The sequence below is a fragment of the Puma concolor genome, chromosome D4 (genome assembly GCF_028749965.1).
Source record: "Puma concolor isolate L17-30 chromosome D4, mPumCon1.1.hap2, whole genome shotgun sequence".
Classification (NCBI taxonomy): Eukaryota; Metazoa; Chordata; class Mammalia; order Carnivora; family Felidae; genus Puma; species Puma concolor.
This window is the reverse complement of record NC_141679.1, coordinates 5,431,783-5,451,358: the sequence shown is the minus strand read 5'-3', so window position 1 is coordinate 5,451,358 and position 19,576 is coordinate 5,431,783. Positions and strand designations below refer to the sequence as shown.

The 19,576-nt window shown below is 44.1% G+C and overlaps 1 protein-coding gene across 4 annotated transcripts in view; it reads right to left on the bottom strand.

Moving 5' to 3' along the window:
- Nucleotides 1–2,768: 2,768 nt before the first annotated feature.
- LOC112868541 (contactin-associated protein-like 3) overlaps nt 2,769–19,576 on the bottom strand; it is a 194,066-nt gene continuing 177,258 nt past the window's right edge. For all 4 annotated transcript variants that reach the window (XM_086684866.1, XM_086684864.1, XM_086684865.1 and 1 more), the window contains 3 exons: nt 10,885–11,115; nt 10,596–10,667; nt 2,769–5,534 (listed from right to left, as the gene is read on the bottom strand). In XM_086684866.1, coding sequence (XP_086540992.1) covers nt 5,341–5,534; nt 10,596–10,667; nt 10,885–11,115 — 497 coding nt within the window. In that variant the 3' untranslated portion in view covers nt 2,769–5,340. The remainder of the gene's footprint in view (nt 5,535–10,595; nt 10,668–10,884; nt 11,116–19,576) is intronic.

The following is a 19,576-nucleotide window of genomic DNA, read 5'->3' as shown; positions in this document are numbered from 1 at the left end:
ATATTATAAACAATACAAGTGGATCTGAACCGCATCATCCACAGTTTTGCAGTCAGTTGGATATAAATGTCACAAGAGTTTTTATGACCGTTCTCGTAATATGAGTGGTTTGTTTTTTTTTTTTCTGGTTTTAAGTTCAATTAAAAATTTCGGAGACACTAACCTATTAAACGTGCTAACTCGTAAAATGTTTAATGTAATTTCAGGAGGGTCTCAGTCAGCCTGAGTAGATTGTATTTAGAAAGCTAACGTTTAAAAGTAATTTTTGTTTATAAAGCTAATATTTATAAGCTAATTTATGTATTGTGGGAGTATTCAAATGTTTAGGAAAATTCTACTATATATAGTCTATTATATATGCTGGTATACGTAAGTATCTATATGAGTATGTATATATGAGTATATGTTTGTATATGTGTATATATATGTGTACATGTATATGCTTAAAATAATGAACATTAAAGAAAGCACAAGTAGAATATTTCTCTCTATATAATAAACATCCTAGGAAGCATTCAAAGCATAAATCTGGCACCAGTTTGTAGAAAGTCGTGTGTGTGTGTGTGTGTGTGTGTGTGTGTGTGTTTACCTGGACAGAAGTTTCAATTCCACATTTTTTTCAACACGAAATATTTTCAACATGAAGATACGATTTCATATCTGCAAAGATTGAAACAAAAAATAACTGTGGTCATGCCTTATCTTTACTTGCTGTGGAAAATGGAAGCCAGCCCACTGTTGCATAGGAGCATCAGGCTGCCGTTGGCTGGGAGTAATCAGCTGTGTGACTCTGACCTAAGCAACGAAGGACTTCTGTGCCACAGTCTTCTGATCTGTAAAAAGGGGATAAGCATATATGTCTAACCTCATTGGTTTGTTGTAAAAATTAAAGGGAGAGCTTATGAGGCAAAGCACTCTATGCAGCCGTAAAGCTTCTATTTTAAGAGATGTCTTAAATATTAAGGGAATTAGAAAATCTCATTTTTCAAATCTAAAGGCAAGGGTAGACCTGAGACAGGGGCATTTGTATTCACAAAGTACATGATAAGCCGAGTCCAGGGTCTCATCCTTTTAACACAAATGACGATACAATAGAGTGAATCCGTATCATTTTCCGGTCACGATCAAAGGGTGGCAAAGGTAGTCATTATTAGTAATTTTGAAGCAGAAGGTTTACAGGAAGTAAGCCCTCCAGCTTACTCACCCAGCCGTGTGATTTGTGTATGATACATCCAGCCACACGTCCCGGGAACACAGATCTCTCTTCCTAAAGCACAACCCGTATCTTACGCTGAAAGTTACACCACATATTATGGCTGCTATTCCAAAGAATGTCAGGTACAGCAGTAACTCTAGCAGGAGCTACACCCAGACAACTCGCCCAGTAGAAAAAACAAGGATCTTGTAATCTGAACTCACTTGCTAATAAAGCTGTTTCCTTGGAAAAAGCAACTTGGACTTGCTTAGAGAGCCTGAGCAGAGAGGAGACAAAGTTTGCACGGCAAGGCAGTTCATACCCCTGCTAATGGGAAATCTCTATGATTCTGAGAATAAGGATTTTTTTAAATAACAACTCGATACTTTCTCTGAACTTGAATTTGCCAAACCAGCGCTTATGGATACTTTCATCTTCCCCAAAAGTAGTCATTCTCATATGCAGGTTTAAGTAGCCCAAAGATCTATCACTAATAACATTTTTATTCAGCTGTAGTATTTTCGACGTGCACAGAATCTGTTAATGACCTGGAGCTCGGAAATGTGCCCGTGGGCTCACCTACACACATAATCCACCTCCCCACCGCGTGGAGTGCACACTGCTTCATGTTTATCACTTCCTTTCTAATCCTTTCTTCCGTGTTGCCACTCATTACGAGCTTGGCGGGGGAAGGGGGAATCAGCCAGGATCTATTGAAGGCGCCAAAGGATTCTTTAACCTAATCCAGGTTAGTACATGGATTGCAAAACAATAGATTAAGCAACCCAATGAACATGTTTTCATTCAACATGGGTCCACCGCATCTCCCTTGGCGGTCGACTATTTCGATAACGCAGCTGCATCGTCAGAGCCACCGTATACTCGATATGGAAAACGCTGCAATCATATTTGTCCTCCTTCAAGAGCCATGAACTTAATAGTTTACTTTCAGAAAGCCCGTTGAAAACAACTACCTATGAGATGTGCTACAGGAAAGAAAGTGAAAAAGTTCCGGAAGCAGTGATTATTCTAGACAAACAGAATGCCCTGATAGGTTTTTCGACATTGTTAAATAATACTGGGGAGGGAATGAAGCAGGGGGGGGGGGGTCTTCACTTAATAATGGAGCAAAAAGAAGTTCTCAAATGCCAGTCCCAATAACAAGTGTTAATTCCCAACTATTTTCCTTTTCTACCGGGAAATAAATTTTGGGGAATTATGATCTTTCAACATTTATTTCATAGCAGGATGTTATTTGCAACTGGAATTTGTAGATTTAGAGTGCTCGAGAAACTCAACTCTGGGGAAAATCACGTTTAACCAGTTTTGAGTGTATCGTAAACATTCCACTCAACAAATAACTTACTGGTTGTTAAATTATTGTTCTCTGGCAAAGGTTTAGACTTCTACCTTCACGGGTATTTTAGCTTGTAATAATCAGTACCTATTAGGTACTTTGTGTTTTACTTTGTGTTTGATAATTTAAATACCATCACAAATAATATTAACATACCACAGTGTTCTCTCTGTAGACAGTACAGGTAACGTAGCACACACACCATTACAGAATGGAGACATTTGCACATTTTTTAATAGATTAGGGGAAAAAACAATATAATTCACAATTCAAATTCCAGTCAATTTCTCTTAAAAATATTTTCCTAATTTAATTCAAAAACGTTATTTTATTAACAAATAAGCAGGTTGACGTTTACAAATCGGTAAAGTGGATTATACATCACCGCAATTTGGTAGAAACATTTTGTTTTCTCTTTTAAAAAGAGAGCAGAGTACAACGGATTGCCCTATCTATAAATCTGTAAAATTCCAGCTACCAAAGTGATGAATTCTCTTGGAACTCAACATGATCATCTGTTAAAGTTGCAACGATTTCAGGATGTTCACATTCAACTATGCATTCCGTAGAAGCAACAGGGCCCATGATTTTGCGTTGAATCTTTCCCCGACCTGCGCAGACCTTTTGGGTGAAAAGTATGGATACCATTCACCAAGGTAGGTTTCTCATGTATTACTATGTTGAGATCCCGAAAATCCTTCATCGCTCACTTAAAGAAACTTCAATAAAGATATAGTAGTGTAGAGAGTGACTTTAAAGGGACCCCATGATCTCAGCCTGCCGGTTACAAGTCCTACATAAACCCCTCCTCTTGAGCGTGGGCAGGACCTGTGACTTGCTTTCAACCAACAGAATTTGGCAAAGGAGATGGGCTGTCACTCCCATCATCACTTTATGTTCCATAAAACTTCCTCGTATTTGCAGACTTGCACTAGAGTAGTGCTCTCTCTTGCTAGCCCTGAACAGAAGCAGACTTCCGTGAATCTTCCAGAAGTACGGAACGGAATGTCGTCAATAGCTGTTAAGAACGAGGACTCCCTAGCTGAGTCTCCAGATGAGAACACAGCCCGGGCTGACACTTCATTACAGCTTTTTAGGAAACAGTAAACCCATGCCTAGCTCCTGATCCACAGAAACAGTGAGACGCTAAACGTGTGTCGCGTTAAACCACTACATTGTGGTGGTTTATTACACCTCATAGAAAACTAATATGAAACCCTAAGAAACAAAAAAAGGGGTTTTCTTGAGAAAAGACTTAGTATAGAGGCTATCTGTTTCTATTCTTTAAAAAAAATCACAGAAAAGTAGGTGTGCACTCAAAGGTAACAGCAAGGCTAAATGTGTATAGTCCCAGGTGGTCCCATTGGGGTCAAAGGGAGCAATCTGATTCCCAGCAGGCACGTGGCCAAGTGGCATCTGAAGAGGGCGGCACATCATTTGTGTAACTGGCTGTTGGGTGCAAATGGTGGGCTGCACACAGTCATCTCGTGACCACTGCCGCGAAAGGAGTTCCTGGCACGATTCCCGCGGTTCGTGTCCGTTCTTTGCTCCCCTCGGATGCAAATATACCTTACTATGAAATGAGCTGGTTGATTTGGGGGGCTCTAATGGAAGCGGACCCCGAGATCCCAGATGCTTGAGCGGAACGCCAGATTTAACTCAGATCCTACAGCCCGCACCCTCCCTTCGCAAAAGCATCCTTCCACCTTCGGGGAATCCAGGGTTTGCGTGGATCAGTTCAGGATTTAGAAAAAGAAATGGAGAGCTTTAGTTCCAAATTGTGACTCTTCCCTAGTAAATGAAAAGACAGTCGTAAGAAACCAGATTGTTGTGACCACCTCAGAAAAAAGGGAACCACAGGACAACAAATAATAGTGACCTAATCACCCCACATTTGAAGGAAATAAATTCAAGACTGTATTTCATTTAAATGAAATGGGTGAAGGATACATTTGCAGTGTTAAATATAGAGTTCATACCTGGGCACAGGTTTAGTTAGAAAATAGATGTTTTGGGGGAGATCATGAGGTCATCTTTATCATAATTTACAAAGATTAAAATGAGCAGTTACAGAGTAAAATAGCAAATATTGCAGATCAGAATGTTTTACACACTTTGCTACCTATGCATTTTTCTGTTCCATGAATGAACAGAATACTAGAATTTCGTAGCTGACATTCAAGATGCACTTCGTCACTAAAACGTATGCAAACGGACTTAAAAGAGACAAATAGTAAAAACAAGCAGCCAAAAAATGTTCTTTTCCAAGTCTCGAATGCATTTTTGGCCACCAGGCTCTGGTGTGCAGGAAGATGGAAACCACTCGAACACCATCTGAGAAACACTTCCTGCTTTACGAGCGTCAGCAGGTGATCGATAAGGGAAGCAAAATACAGACCTCCACACAACGCACATCAGAGTCCAACTCTGACATTTATAAACGTCTGTGTCCCCGTCTTAAGCGAGTAGAGCCACAGCTCAAATCCTTGCCCTCACTTAACACCCAGAGTCATTATGCAAAATACATTTGAATTTTCAAAGATCAGGTCAGAACAGTCAGAAACTGCCACACAGTGATTAATGAGCACACCGAAGTCACTTTTACATCAATAGATCATGAAGCAGCACTGAGCAGGGCCTCCTGGGGCCACACACGAGCAAGCTGACGGCGCCCCACGGCCACGGTCTGTCCCAAGAGCACGAGAGGGGGCGTCATCCCCTGGGAGCCCCTGGCTCAGCCCGAAAGTCGCGTCACCAGGGCCATGCATGAGTGAGCCTCTACTGCCCATCAGAAGAAATACTCCTTCTGGCTTTCACTGACTGTACTTTGCAGATTGAGCTCACTTCTCAGAGCGGTCTCAGCATTGTCTCCGTGTTTTGGAATATTCGATTCATTTTTGTGGTACAACCATCTCTGTTGGTAAATGCGTATAGCTATGGCAGTGATGCAGAGCAAGATAAATATCACAACGGCTATCACACCTAGTGAGAGGAGAGAAAGGAAAAATATAGTCAGAATATAAGCTTCATAATCTACTATAATATGTATAATATAGAGCTTCATTTACATCATCTCTCTATGTATCAATTACATCATATATATATCATATATGTTACATCATATATATTCCATCATATATATATATATATATATATATATCTCACCAGAAAATTGGAAACCAAATGGTACTATAGCACTGAGTTTACTTCTAAGTCCATACATCCTTTAGATACAGCAGTTTTATGCCCTCGTCCTAAAGATCGATCAGCATCACTTTCAGTTAATGCCCTCACGCTTACCTTCAGAACTACAACGTGGTCACACCCTCACTTCATGCTAATAATTTAATTATTATTATTATTTTTTTAATTTTTTTTAACTTTTATTTATTTTTGAGACAGAGAGAGACAGAGCATGAACGGGGGAGGGTCAGAGAGAGGGAGACACAGAATCTGAAACAGGCTCCAGGCTCTGAGCCGTCAGCCCAGAGCCCGACGCGGGGCTCGAACTCACGGACCGCGAGATCGTGACCTGAGCTGAAGTCAGACACTTAACCGACTGAGCCACCCAGGCGCCCCATAATTTAATTATTTTAAAAGTATAGGCAGTATAGACCTGTCATAGAGTAGTTAAATGCTTACGTGTGTTTTTCCTTAATTTATTTTTTATTAATGTTTCTTTTTTTGAGAGACAGAGACAGAGCGCGAGTGGGGGAGGGGCAGAGAGAGAGAGAGAGAGAGAGAGCGAGACACAGAATCCGAAGCGGGCTCCGAGCTGCCAGCGGGGAGCCCGACGCGGGGCTCAAACCCACGACCCATGCGATCATGACCTAAACCGAAGTCGGACACCCAACCAAGCCACCCAGGTGCCTGATGGTGTTACGTATTTTAAGGAAAACTTGCTGCTGATATACTGCTGACTCACACATCTGTGGTGTGCATACGCTTGTTTCTAAGAGGCTAGAAGAGTCTTAAGTGATCTCCGCTGCTGGGGTCCATGCCTTTGTGTGACCCCCTTCCACTGTTTGTGGGTAGGGCCTGTGACTTGTTTTTACCCAACAAAATGGAACAAAGGTGATACGCTGTACCTGATTATGGGATTCTGTTGCATAAGGCTGCAGCCCCTGTTTTATGGGAGTGTCCGTCCCTCTTCCTGCCGGCCGTGAGGCAGTGAGGGGTCAGGGTGGGAAACCTTACATGGCAGGGAACTTGCAGGGAAGGCTCCAGGGGCTGAGGTCAGGCTCTGGTCAGCAGCCGGCAAAAATGCAGACGCTCTCAGTCGTACGGCTACAAGCCACTCAATGCTGCTAACAAACATGCAGGTGATGACGGGACTCCCTCCCCGGAGGAATCTCCAGATGAGACTCCGGTCCGGGTGGACACCTCGATCACAGCCTCATGTGACCCTCGGCAGAGAACCCGGCTAAGCTGTGCCCCGACTCCTAACCCACAGAAACTGTGAAATAATCAAAGTGGGTTGGGTTCAGCCTTAAGCGGTGGCAATTTATCACGCAGCAATAGATGATCACTATGCCATTGTGTTAAACTTTGGAGATATTGAGACCATCCAACTCTGGAAAGTAGATTATTTGAGATCTCCCGTTGGAAATGCTTGAAGTACCGAAAACATTCGCTACGCCAGTGGTTCGCAATTTTGGGTGCATAGCAGACAATAGTTCAGAATCTTTGGGTGGGAGGGTGGGACATCAGAGTTGTCTTAAAAGTTCCTCAGACTATTTTAAAGCGCTGCCAGGGGTGGGGTGTTCAACTGAGGTCTAGAAGTGTTTGCTCAAGCTATCACAGTAGTAAAGAATGCATGTCCAATCTAGACCAAAACAAAGAGGCAAAAAAAAAGTTGTTTTAAAGCATTCACTAGTCAATATGCTTTTAAGACAATTCACACAGGCATTAGTATTCCAATTAGCAAATGCTAGAAAACACGTTATTGTTTTGTTATGTGAATCAAAATGTGTATTATAAAAAGGAAGATTCTTCATTATACTCTGGGACAGACATAAAAAAGCATGATGGAGAGGCGCCTGGGTGGCTCAGCCGGTTGAACGTCCAACCTCGGCTCAGGTCATGATGTCGCGGTTTGTGGGTTCGAGCCGCCCCGCATCGGGCTCCATGCTGACAGCGTGGAGCCTCCTTGGGAATTTCTCTCCCTCTCTCTCTCTGCCCCTCCCCCGCTCGCACTCCCTCTCTCAAAAATAAATAAATATTAAAAAAAAAAAAAAGCATCATGGGATCCAACGACCTCAAAATTGGTTGGGTATATTTGGTCACAGGGATTCCTGAACACATGCTCTCAGGAACCCAGACCCTCCCCTCCCTGAGACGGGTAGCATATTCATGATTTTTTGAGTATTCTTAAATATCAATAGGTAGAAATAAGCATCACTATCAAACTTACATCTCACATGAAAACAAACAGTAGAGCTGCTTTAATTGTTGTTATGTTTACTTACAGGACTTTGCTTTAAAGAGCTATATCATATCCAATTTTAGAGTCAGAGACAGTAACTCTCGATAACAGCGATCGGGCCACTTGATTACACAATTACTGTCACCATTATACGGAAACATCCACGCTGTTAACGTATGTAACTGATCACTAGCTTGTTTGTTTTGTGAGTTTGGGTGGGGTCTTAGAACCACCTCTGTCCTCGGCCACTCTCTGAAGATTGAGATAACTTGAATAATGCATCAGACGCATTCCATAACCTTCCCTTCAGCAATTCCGGGGTAAATGTGTGTGTGACAAGCACTCAGATCTGCCCGCCCTCCATCTACCGACCCGTCTGTCCCTTTCTGCCCAGCTACAGTATGGGTCCCTTGGCAAGGAACCCTCCGTGATCTCTGGTTTACCAGGTTTGAATGTTATTGAGATTACTTCTCTCCTATATTGTTCTCTTTGCTTGCAAGAGGAGAAAACGATAACGCACAATGCAGAGCCCACCTATCAGGAGCCAACTAGGACCTCTCAGGGGAATAATACTGGTGCAACTTACTCACTTCGTACATCTTGTCAATGATATTTAACCAAACGAGATAAAGCGCCGAAGACCACATCCGTTCTGTCATCAATTTGACTACTTTCGTTGCTCTAATAAAGGCACTAACCGCGATATTTTGCCCCGTTTTGGACTGTGATTCCTATTTGGAAAACATTATTCACTCTTGATTTATTTTCAATTAGCTTTTGCTTTCTAGTGAAGTCCCCTCATTAAAAATAAATGAGAACGGCTGAGGATTAAGTTTTAAAATTTAACACAAAAGTATTCTTTTTAGATACACATTATAAGTAACACATTTGCTTTTTATTTGTTCTTGGAGGTGTGAAATCGGGGCGGGGCGTCACATACGTCACTCATCACAAAAAATAGAAATGGTTGAGCGAAGAAAGGGAATATTAACTTTCTTACATAGATTTGGTCGGCACTTGAAAATGTCTGAACACTTTGCTCACGGTCTGGAGAAGCTTGGTGTCTTTTATGAACGGAAGCGAAATGAACAGGTTCGATCTGACCTGGTGCGCACCCCGCCTGAAGAGCGGACTGCCAGTGGGGTCACCCGGCTCTGGGACTAAGTCCCTTCTCTGGAACAGCAATGGAATGACCAGCAGTGCACCTCCTCCTTACCCAGCCGACTTTGCAACGGACACATCGCATTAATCTAAGTAAATGCATTTAAATGTTTCTTGAATGATAAGGAGGGAGACTTGATTATTCATTCTTTAAATGAGACCTACATAAATCCTGTTTCAGAGAATACACTGGGAGGTATTTAAGATGCGATTACTTCTACTTCTTCAAATATATTAAACGTATGAAATAGAAGTATTTTATATTCCTATAAATATATATTCCCATTACATAGGAGTTCCTATGTAATGGGAATATATATTTGAATATACATATAGTTTAGCTATCAGGCTTTGCTTGAAAGAGCTATATTACATGCAGTTTTGTGTCACATTTATAGAATACATGTGACACTAAAAATATATACATTATGTAAATATATAAGTAATTATATTTATAAATAGAAGTGTATATAAATCTAAGATAACACTGACACCAGAAACAGTTTTACATATTTATGCTTACAAAAATCTTTATGTTAGGGGGCGCCTGGGTGGCTCAGTCCCTTAGGTATCCAACTTCAGCTCACGTCATGATCTCATGGTTGGTGAGTTCGAGCCCCGCATCGGCTCTGTGCTGACGGCTTGGAGCCTGGAGCCTGCTTCGGATTCTGTGCCCCCCACTCTCTCCAGCCCTCCCCCGCTTGCACTCTGTGCCCCTCTCTCTTTCTCTCTCAAAAACAAACTTTAAAAAAAATTTTTCGAAGACAAATCTTTATCTTGTCTACCTTTATGTTTAGGAAAATGACAATCTGCCTAGTTTAGGTGTTTTTCCCAATGTATGTTTTACTTTTAATATTATTAAAAAAAATTGTTTTAAGGTTTGTTTTTGAGAGAGAGAGAGAGAGAGAGAGACAAAGTGCAAGCAGGGAAGGGGCTGAGGGAGGGGGAGACACAGAATCCAAAGCAGGTTCCAGGCTGTGAGCTGTTAGCACGGAGTCCGACGTGGGCCTCGAACTCTCGAACTGTAAGATGATGACCTGAGCCGAAGTCTGACGCTTAACTGACTGGGCCAACTCAGGCGCCCCTACTTTTCACAGTATTTTTAAATGTTTTGGGCTAATGGACTGAGAGGCCCGTGGCTATTTTGAATCGGAGAAGTAAAGGTGAATGCGTCTTAAGCATACATATCCTGAGAAATACCAGTGGCTATTTTCAAATGAAAAACCTTATTATTCTGCAGTCTGGCAACTATTTAAAAAGCGCCTCCGTGGAGCCACCGGGGCCTTGAACTAACAGCCTCCAGAGGCTGCCTTCGGGGCGGTCACACGGGGACCATCGGCCAGTGTCCTGCGTCCCGCATCGACCCGGAACAACAGCGCGGATCCCCACAGACGCTTTTTGGATCCGGCCAACGGTGACAACAACGCCAGGGCGCGGGTCATTCACAGCCCTGTTACCTCCGATGACGGCGGAGTCCCTTCCGTCAGCAGTAACTAAGGGCTGTCCCCCGTCCGTTGGTCCAGAGCCACCTACGGTAGAAAAAGGGAGAATGACAGAGGCGAGAGGGAAGGGGGCCTTCGGAGACGCGCGCGAGCGTCACGCGGGCAGAAGAGGGGGCCACCGTGTGCCAGAAACGCGCACGAACCCCACGCCCGAGCGGGGCCGGCCCAGCCCAGCCCGCGGCGGGCTCCGGAAAGTTCCGGGGAGGGACGGGGCGGGGGACCGCGGGCGGAGGGGGCAACGCACCTGCGCCACCTGCCAGCGGGCGGGTGGCCTCCCGCGCCGGGGCTCCGGGCCCCGCCCCCTCCGCGCAGCGGGCCGCGGCGGCCACGTGGCCGCGCACCGTGACCGGGGCGGGGCCCCCGGGGCGCAGCGCGGCCTTGAGCGGCGCGGCGGGGCCGAAGCGCACCGCCGAGAGGCAGCCGGTGAAGCCGCGCGCGCCGGCCCGCAGCGTGTCCGGGTCCGCGCCGGGGGGCTCTGCGGGCAAAGAAGCGGGGCACGCGTTAGGGCGCGGCCGCAGCACCCTCCCCCCCGGATCCCCTGTCCTTCCCTGCTTAGGAAGAGGCAGCCAGGGCCAGTGCCCCCGGCCCTGGCACCCGTGGCCTTGGTGAACGACGCCCAGGTGCAACTCTGCGTGTGGGCACGCCGAGCCCCTCCCCCCTCCCCCCGGATGCAGCCACGCGTTCCAAACGAATTAAAAATCCTCTGCGGCGGCATTTTCCAAATGATCAGCACAGTACTTTGAAACAGGATTTGTGGCCCAGAATCGAGGCGGTCCCAGTGAAAGGTCTCCGGAGCTTGGGGACGGCGGTGCTCTGGGGGAGTCCTTACCGCAGCTCTGATCTCCCCACGTGCACTTAGGTCTGGCTCACTGTTGACAGAGGTCCCCCGCTAACCGCAGGCGCCACAGGGGGGGGACCCCACACCCCACTGCCGCTCCCCCCTTTCCAGTGATGGTCTCTGCCCCCTTTCCATAAGTTGAGGCTTGCCTCTCCCGGCCCTCACCCCACTCTGACGGAGGTTGGTTGGCGGGGGATTGACTCAGGAGACCTCATCAATTCCTTCGCTTCGATGATGGTCAGGCCCTCAGTGCTCTCGCTCAATGGCCACCAAACCTGACCAGCGGCAATGAAGTGTAGACTCCAAATGTTTCAATGCAGTGAGTCAGGGGAGGCATCCGTGTACCCCACAGGGGAAGCCACCTCAACTTAGTAAGGACGTGTGGCCTCTGCTGTCACACTGCCTCCCTGCTTCAATGAGCTGGCTGACTTCCTAACAACCATGAACAACTACCAAGAATTTATGCGCTGGCTTCTGCAGGCTGGGCATTGCGTCAAGGGATCTGCAGAGGTTACCATGCGTGCCCTTACTCCTACTGAAAGTAACAGGGGCGCCTGGGTGGCTCAGTCGGTTGAGTGTCCGACTTCAGCTCAGGTCATGATCTCCAGGTTGCTGAGCTCGAGCCCTGAGTCAGGCTCTGTGCTGACCGCTCAGAGCCTGGAGCCTGCTTCGGATTCTGTGTCTCCCTCTCTCTCTGCTCCTCTCATACTGTCTCCCTCTCACAGATAAATAAACATTAAAAAAAAATTTTTTTTAATAAAAAAAAACAAAAAACAAAGTAACATTAGACTTTAGTAAACAAAGGTCTCTCAAGCAGGGGGACCTGTAACCCCCTTTTCAATAGGGTATTACCCTTTTATTATGTCAGTATCTTTTGGACATGTTCGTAATTATTCACATTAGGGGACAGGTAAATGGGGGTCATTTGACTACTCTTTCTCCTTTAACAGATGCATATACCTTGCATAAAATATACATATACATTCTAGAAGTGTTTTTTGGATTGGCATAATAGTCCGTCTTTAACTTCACCCTGAGAATCTCAGCTCTGATCCAGTCTATCTCGGTGTTGCAAACCCTTACAGGACAATCTTTATTGCCACGGAGTTTGAGTTTTTGAGGGGGTACTGCCCTTTTGTCTCCACTTCCTGATACTATAAGTAACTATAAATAGTTTTGATTGGATATGGATAATCTAATACATGCTGGGTGCTGTGAAAAATAAAGAACTATTATTTTCTTAGGGGGAAGAGGGTCCCCTGTGAGAAGGGGGTCAGGCTGGAGAAATCTGTACACGCAAACCTTGTTAAAGTAACTCCTACCCCCATTCGTCCCCCCCCCCCCCCCGTACATTTAATTACTCATGCACAATTACTATACCCTGTGTTCAATCTAACATATAAACACTATCTGCTTTTTGGGTCTTCATTTTCCTACGCAGGCGCCATATACATTTAAAAATCTACATGCTTTCCTCTTGTTAATCTGCCTCGGGTCAATTTAATGCTCAGGTTTAGCTAGAAACCTTAAGAGGGGAGATGTAAAGTTTTGCCTCCCCTACAAACTCAGGGGGTGGATTTCTTCAATCTCGTTACACGTCTCGCCTTTTTTCCTATTAAACTTCATCTCACTATTTTCAGTCTGTCCTTCCTGAAAGTCCAATCTTTTGCATCCTTGCTCCTTCAACTTTGGAAAAGAGTCATATCTTTAAGAAAAATGATCTAAGTTTGGGAAACTTTGAATAAATTCATTGGGAGCTACTTGGACTTAGAAAATTCTGTTCAGTAATTTTAAAGTTGCACAAGTAAGTGCTGTGTAAAAGGCCTCTACAAGCAACTAAAATCAGGGACAGGTTTACATTGTTACAATCACACACACACACACACAAAAAAGAATTTTCTGAAACATATTGCTATCTTGGCCAGGCTGATTATATGAAAAAGCATCAAGGAGCGTTACATATGCTGAATTTCAGGTAGATTCTTTTTTTAAAAATTTTTTTTTTCCAACGTTTATTTATTTATTTATTTATTTATTTATTTATTTATTTATGGGGGACAGAGAGAGACAGCGCATGAACGGGGGAGGGGCAGAGGGAGAGGGAGACACAGAATCGGAAATAGGCTCCAGGCTCCGAGCCATCAGCCCAGAGCCCGACGCGGGGCTCGAACTCACGGACCGCGAGATCGTGACCTGAGCCGAAGTCGGACGCTTAACCGACTGCGCCACCCAGGCGCCCCTAATTTCAGGTAGATTCTTACAGTGAAGTAAAATAAGCTGGGGACAACTCAATTAAATGATTATTTTATACTAAAAGAGTTCTTTAAAGATGCGATAACTTTTTTTTTTTTTTTTTGCATTCAGGCAATATATATTCCTTGAAGAAAGGCATCTTCACTTGAATATACTTAAGAGAATGTCAAGAAGAAAAAAAATGGGAAAACACCGTAATAGTAACATAGGACTTCTTCTGCAAACAAAGAAACAAAAAAAAAAAACCCCAAAACCCCAAACAAACAAACAAACAAACAAAAATACGGACCAAAAAAAGGTCTCGGCTGTTGAGCAAAAAGAGAGACTGGTCAAAGTCTGACATGGGCACTACCGGGCTAGGGTAGGAGAACAAATCAGGGGCAGACATTGACCTTAATTCTTTAGACTAATCCTGTGACATGTAGGTTTTCAAAGGTAACTGACCTTCGTTTCTGCAGGCAGTCCTACTACTCAGGAAAGAAACATCAGTAGAACATTACAGTGCACTCTATTTTCACGTTCTTCAAGACTGTGTACTTGATGTTTCTCCATGTATGTGCGTTGTGGGTATGGACACGTGTGGGTGGATTTATGTGCCCACATACTACGTATGCATGTTCAATGTCAATATACGTCAAAAGGTTTACTGCTCACCGTTCCCTATTGCCTTCATAGTTTCCATCCTGAGGCCATGGTTGTGATTCACTTTTTGACTGGAATAATTCTCTAGTATTTTCCTCGGATGGGATGCATGGTCAATATTTAATCTCAATCCTTCCTTGTTATCCAAAATATCTTTTTTTAACCTTGTCAAATACATTATATATCAGATGCTTAAGCTGCAGCTCATTCCTCAGCAGTGTAATGATATTCTGTCGAGTTTTGTGTTTTTTTTTTATCCCACTGTTACAAATGAGAAGTTGGGTGCTGATGCCATGATCATTATTTTTTCATTGTAGTAACTTCTGTCTAGAAAGTTTGGAAGCTTTCTTCTCTGTGGTTTTGCAATTCAGAAATTTTCCCAGATGTATGTCTTTTCTCATCAGAATTGAGGAGTCCTTTCAATTTGCAACTCAGGTTTTCCTTCAACTCAGAGAATTGTTTTAAACGCACAATTATTGTCTTTGCTTCTAATTCTGTTTCTGGATCTCTAGTTTGTCGTGTTACATTTCCTCTTATTTTCCCTTCTAATTTCTCTCTCTTAAGCTTTTTTGCTCTGTGGTTTGAGATACTCCACCTACAATATATTCCAGGTCACTGTTTATGCATAATCAGTGATGATCCTCTCCTTCAGATGACCCAGTGAAATCTCGAAGTTATATTTACTTTAACCCCCAGCGTCTGTGTCTGCAGGTGTGACTTTTCTCAAATTTCCTTGAGCCCCAAGTTTCATCCTTGTTATTTTCTGGCTTCTTTAGCAACTGTTTTGATGTGGGAATTCTATTTGTTGTTTTTAATCCTCCTCCTCATCTCCCTAAGGGGTGACGTTATTATTATTATTATTATTATTTTTTTTTTACTTATTTATTTCTTGGTCTGCTAGTTTCCGAACTCCATGGTTGGGGACCTTACATGATGATATGGGGGTCCTGGCAATGTGGAGAGTGCACCTGTTCTGACACGGAGCCCACGTTGTAGGAAGAAGTCTCTCTCCCTCACCCTCACCATGACAGAAGGAATGTGGCCCAACCAGCCAGCCCATCCTCCGCTCAGGGAGGGACACTGAGCATGAGCACAACCATGCTGAGCAGTGTTGAGCTTCCTTCCCTTTGGAGGTCCGGAGTTCTCTCCAAGCCAAGCTCTGCCCAGGATCTGCAGGCTTCGCACTCCCTCCCTGAGACTCTGCTCTGTTCCAGCCCACGGGGCAAATCCCCACCGCAGGTCCCTCATGCACACCTTCCCGCCCCTGCTGGCAACGGGGCTGGCCCTCCAGTCCCTCTGTTCAGGGCACAGACACAATGAATTGGGAGCGGAAGCAAGTGTTTACGGGTCCAAGCTGCCATTTTCCAGAACAAGGTCCACACGATATCAGCATCAGAATTAACAGAACTGTGTTCAGGAAGACAATGAGTGCAAATCTATCTTCCCCAGTAGCTGACTCCTGAAATTCCATGACTGAGGCCCTTCCTTCTGGCTCAAAAGTTTTCTTCCCTTTAAAATGTAAAGAAAAAAACACGAGGGAAACCTTAGGAGAATAGTTAGGCGGTATTAGAAATTCACATATCAGGGGCGGCTGGGTGGCTCATTGGTTAAGCAACCATCTGACTTCGGTTCAAGTCATGATCTCCTGGATTGTGGGTTCGACCCCCAAGGCAAGGCTCTTTGCTAATAGCTCAGAACCTGGAGCCTGCTTTGGATTCTGTGTCTCCCTCTCTCTCTGCCCCTCCCCTGCTCACGCTCTGTCTCTGTCTTGTCTCTCTCTCTCAATAAATAAACATTAAAAAAACATTTTAAAAGAAATTTGCGTATCAGGGTGACTATGTTTGACCAGCTCCGCGCGCTCGAGGACACAGGTATACTAACAGGAAGTAAGAGATCAAGTGCATACTAGGTCACGAGGGCATGGGAATGTGGTTTGAGTGTGGCCAGGAAGCAGAGTTAACGATTAAGAAAAAGTGGGCCAATGGGGCGCCTGGGTGGCTCAGTCGGTTAAGCGTCCGACTTCAGCTCAGGTCGCGATCTCACACTCCGTGAGTTCGAGCCCCGCATCCGGCTCTGGGCTGATGGCCCGGAGCCTGGAGCCTGCTTCCGGTTCTGTGTCTCCCTCTCTCTCTGCCCCTCCCCCGTTCATGCTCTGTCTCTCTCTGTTTCAAAAATAAATGTTAAATAAAAAATTTTTTTTAAAGAAAAAGTGGGCCAAGAGATGAGGATAAAGTTCACTTCCTTTGTAATTTTGAGTAGAACCCTAAATCATTTTCAATAAAAACAGATTAAATCTTTTTTTCCCCCACTTAAAAAATGTCCATGGTAGGAAAACTTAAAATTACAATCAAATTTACGATAATTCAGGACATAAACATTCTCAACTGTCTCAGATGGTGGGCAGTGTTGCCCATAAGATGCATTTACCAAGGCTGCGCATTCCAATATATGGGATGGTTTCTGCTTTTGTAAGGAAGAAACATTTTAACAAAAGATCCACAAGACGTTCTTCCGGCAGGAAACCCCAGAGCAGTGGAAGGAGCATCCCCAGAGGCTCTCTCAGCAAGAAAAATCAGGAAACAAAGTGAGTGGTTCAAGGAATCGCAGGAAACCAGGAAGTACATCCGGAAGTGTAAAAATGTGGATAGAATGAAATGGACACTGACTGTTGTTTGTTTTTTTTTTTTTAATTTTTTTTTTTCAAACGTTTTTTATTTATTTTTGGGACAGAGAGAGACAGAGCATGAACGGGGGAGGGGCAGAGAGAGAGGGAGACACAGAATCGGAAACAGGCTCCAGGCTCTGAGCCATCAGCCCAGAGCCCGACGCGGGGCTCGAACTCACAGACTGCGAGATCGTGACCTGGCTGAAGTCGGACGCTTAACCGACTGCGCCACCCAGGCGCCCCAACACTGACTGTTTTAAACAACAGCAATAGTAACGTCTTGCGGAACAAAATAACACGTAAACGTAAACTACGTGACGAGGGTGGGGGAGGAAATAAAATGTTCTGAAGTTTTTATGTATTTTGACCAGTGTGACAATTTAGTGTGTGATAAATCAAGGATGCACAATTTAATCCTAAGAGTAACAGACAATAATAAAAGGAGGCATAACTATAAAGTTGATACAGGAGATTAACAGCCCCAAAGACAACCCAGCTGCCCGTCAACATGAGAATAAACCAATTGAGAGATACTCACGCAATAAAGGGCGCAGCAAAGACAATGAATGAACTTTGTACGCGCCACAGCATGAATGAATGTTAGAAACACCTGATGAATGAAAGCCGTGCCCCTGAATCGACCTGCTGTTTATTTTGGAATTGATGAAACAGCAGGGTGAACTTTTTTTTTTTATTCTAAATAGATGACATAATTAGAAGATGATGACTAGACAGACTTTCCCAGTCTGTCTTTCCAACAATTCAGGGCTGGAGGGACGTGCTTTTCAGAGTCAGAAAGAAGTGAATTAATTACACCTCCCTCCTCCCCAAAACACATGCTCGCCATGCACCAAGAATCCCAGCACTGGCAGCCAATGCCTGGGGAGATGACCCCGGGCCCTTTGAACAAGCATTGCCAGCAGGTATTTACTAGAAGAGCAGTCTTTAGTAAATAACGTCACCTCCACGTGTCATGACGTGAGCGGTCTCTGCCACTCGTCTACCTAACAAGGGGATACGGTCACAACTCCGCACGGTTGCTATCTCTGTCCTCAGTTCTCAGTCCTTTTCAAAAGTATGACTAGGCTTGTGCAGGAACCGCTGATGTGGCTTTGCTCCACCTCAACAGTCTCGGGCGCTGGCCCCTACCAGTTCTGTACTCCCTACCTCCCATCACATCCTGTTCTCAAATAAACTCCTTCAGCCTTCAGAATAAACGTCCAGTTATGGCTCATCACTCCGACTCTCCCAGCTGCATGGAGAAAAGGCACTGGCAAAAGAGAGAAATCTCTAATAGATTTTTTTCTTATTATTGAGATCCAGGTCACATACCGTAAAATTCGCCATTTTCAAGTACACAATTCAGTGGGGTTTTGTGATTTACAAAGCTGTTAACACCACTACCAGTATCCCCTTGCAAAATTTACCACTTTAACCTGAGTTATTTGTCTTTTTGTTCAGTTGGATGAGTCCTTTATATATTCTGTACAAAAGTTTCTTGTCAGATACATGACCGGCAAGTATTTTTCATTTTGTGGATTGTCTTTTTACTTTCTTGGAAGTGTCACTTGAATTACCAAAGTTTTTAATTTTGATGAGGGCTACCTTATCTGTTTTTCTTGTGTTGCTCGTGCTCTTGAGAAACCATGACCTAATGCAAGGCTTTTGAAAAACCTTATCTAAGAAACCACCGCCTAACCCAAGGTCACAAAAATATACAACCATAGTTTGGTCTAAAAGTTTTATAATTATAGCCCCCACATTAAGACCTACCATTCCTTTTGAGTTAATTTTTGTAAATGGTGTGAGGTAGGGGTCCACATTGTTTTTTTAGCCTGTGGATATCCTGGCTCAGTTCCATTTGTTTAAGAGACTATTCTTCCTCCGTTGAATGGGCGTGGCATGAACGTCTAAGTCAACTAGTGATAAATCGATGTATTTCTTGACTCTCAATCTACTTCATTGGCCAATGGGTTTGCCATTATGCCAATACCACACAGCTTTGATTAGCATGGCTTTGTACCAAGTTTTAAAATCAAGAATGAGACTCCAACTTAATTCTTCTTTTCAAGATTGTTTTGGCTCTTGGAATCCTTTGCATTTCCATAGGCATTTTGGGATCAACTTGTCAATTTCTACAAAAAGGCCATCCGGTTGAATCCGTAGGTCAATCTGGGGAGCACTGCCATCTTAGCAACAGTATGTCTTCCAATCCACGAACGTGGATGTCTTTCAGTTTACATATGTCTTCCATAATTCATTCCAACAAAGTTCCATAGTTTCCAGCATATGTGTCTTATACCTCTTTCGTTAAAGTTATCCCAAGGTATTTTATTCTTTTTGATGCTATTTAACAATTTTTTTTTTCAACGTTTAATTATTTTTGGGACAGAGAGAGACAGAGCATGAACGGGGGAGGGGCAGAGAGAGAGGGAGACACAGAATCGGAAACAGGCTCCAGGCTCCGAGCCATCAGCCCAGAGCCTGACGCGGGGCTCGAACTAACGGACCGCGAGATCGTGACCTGGCTGAAGTCGG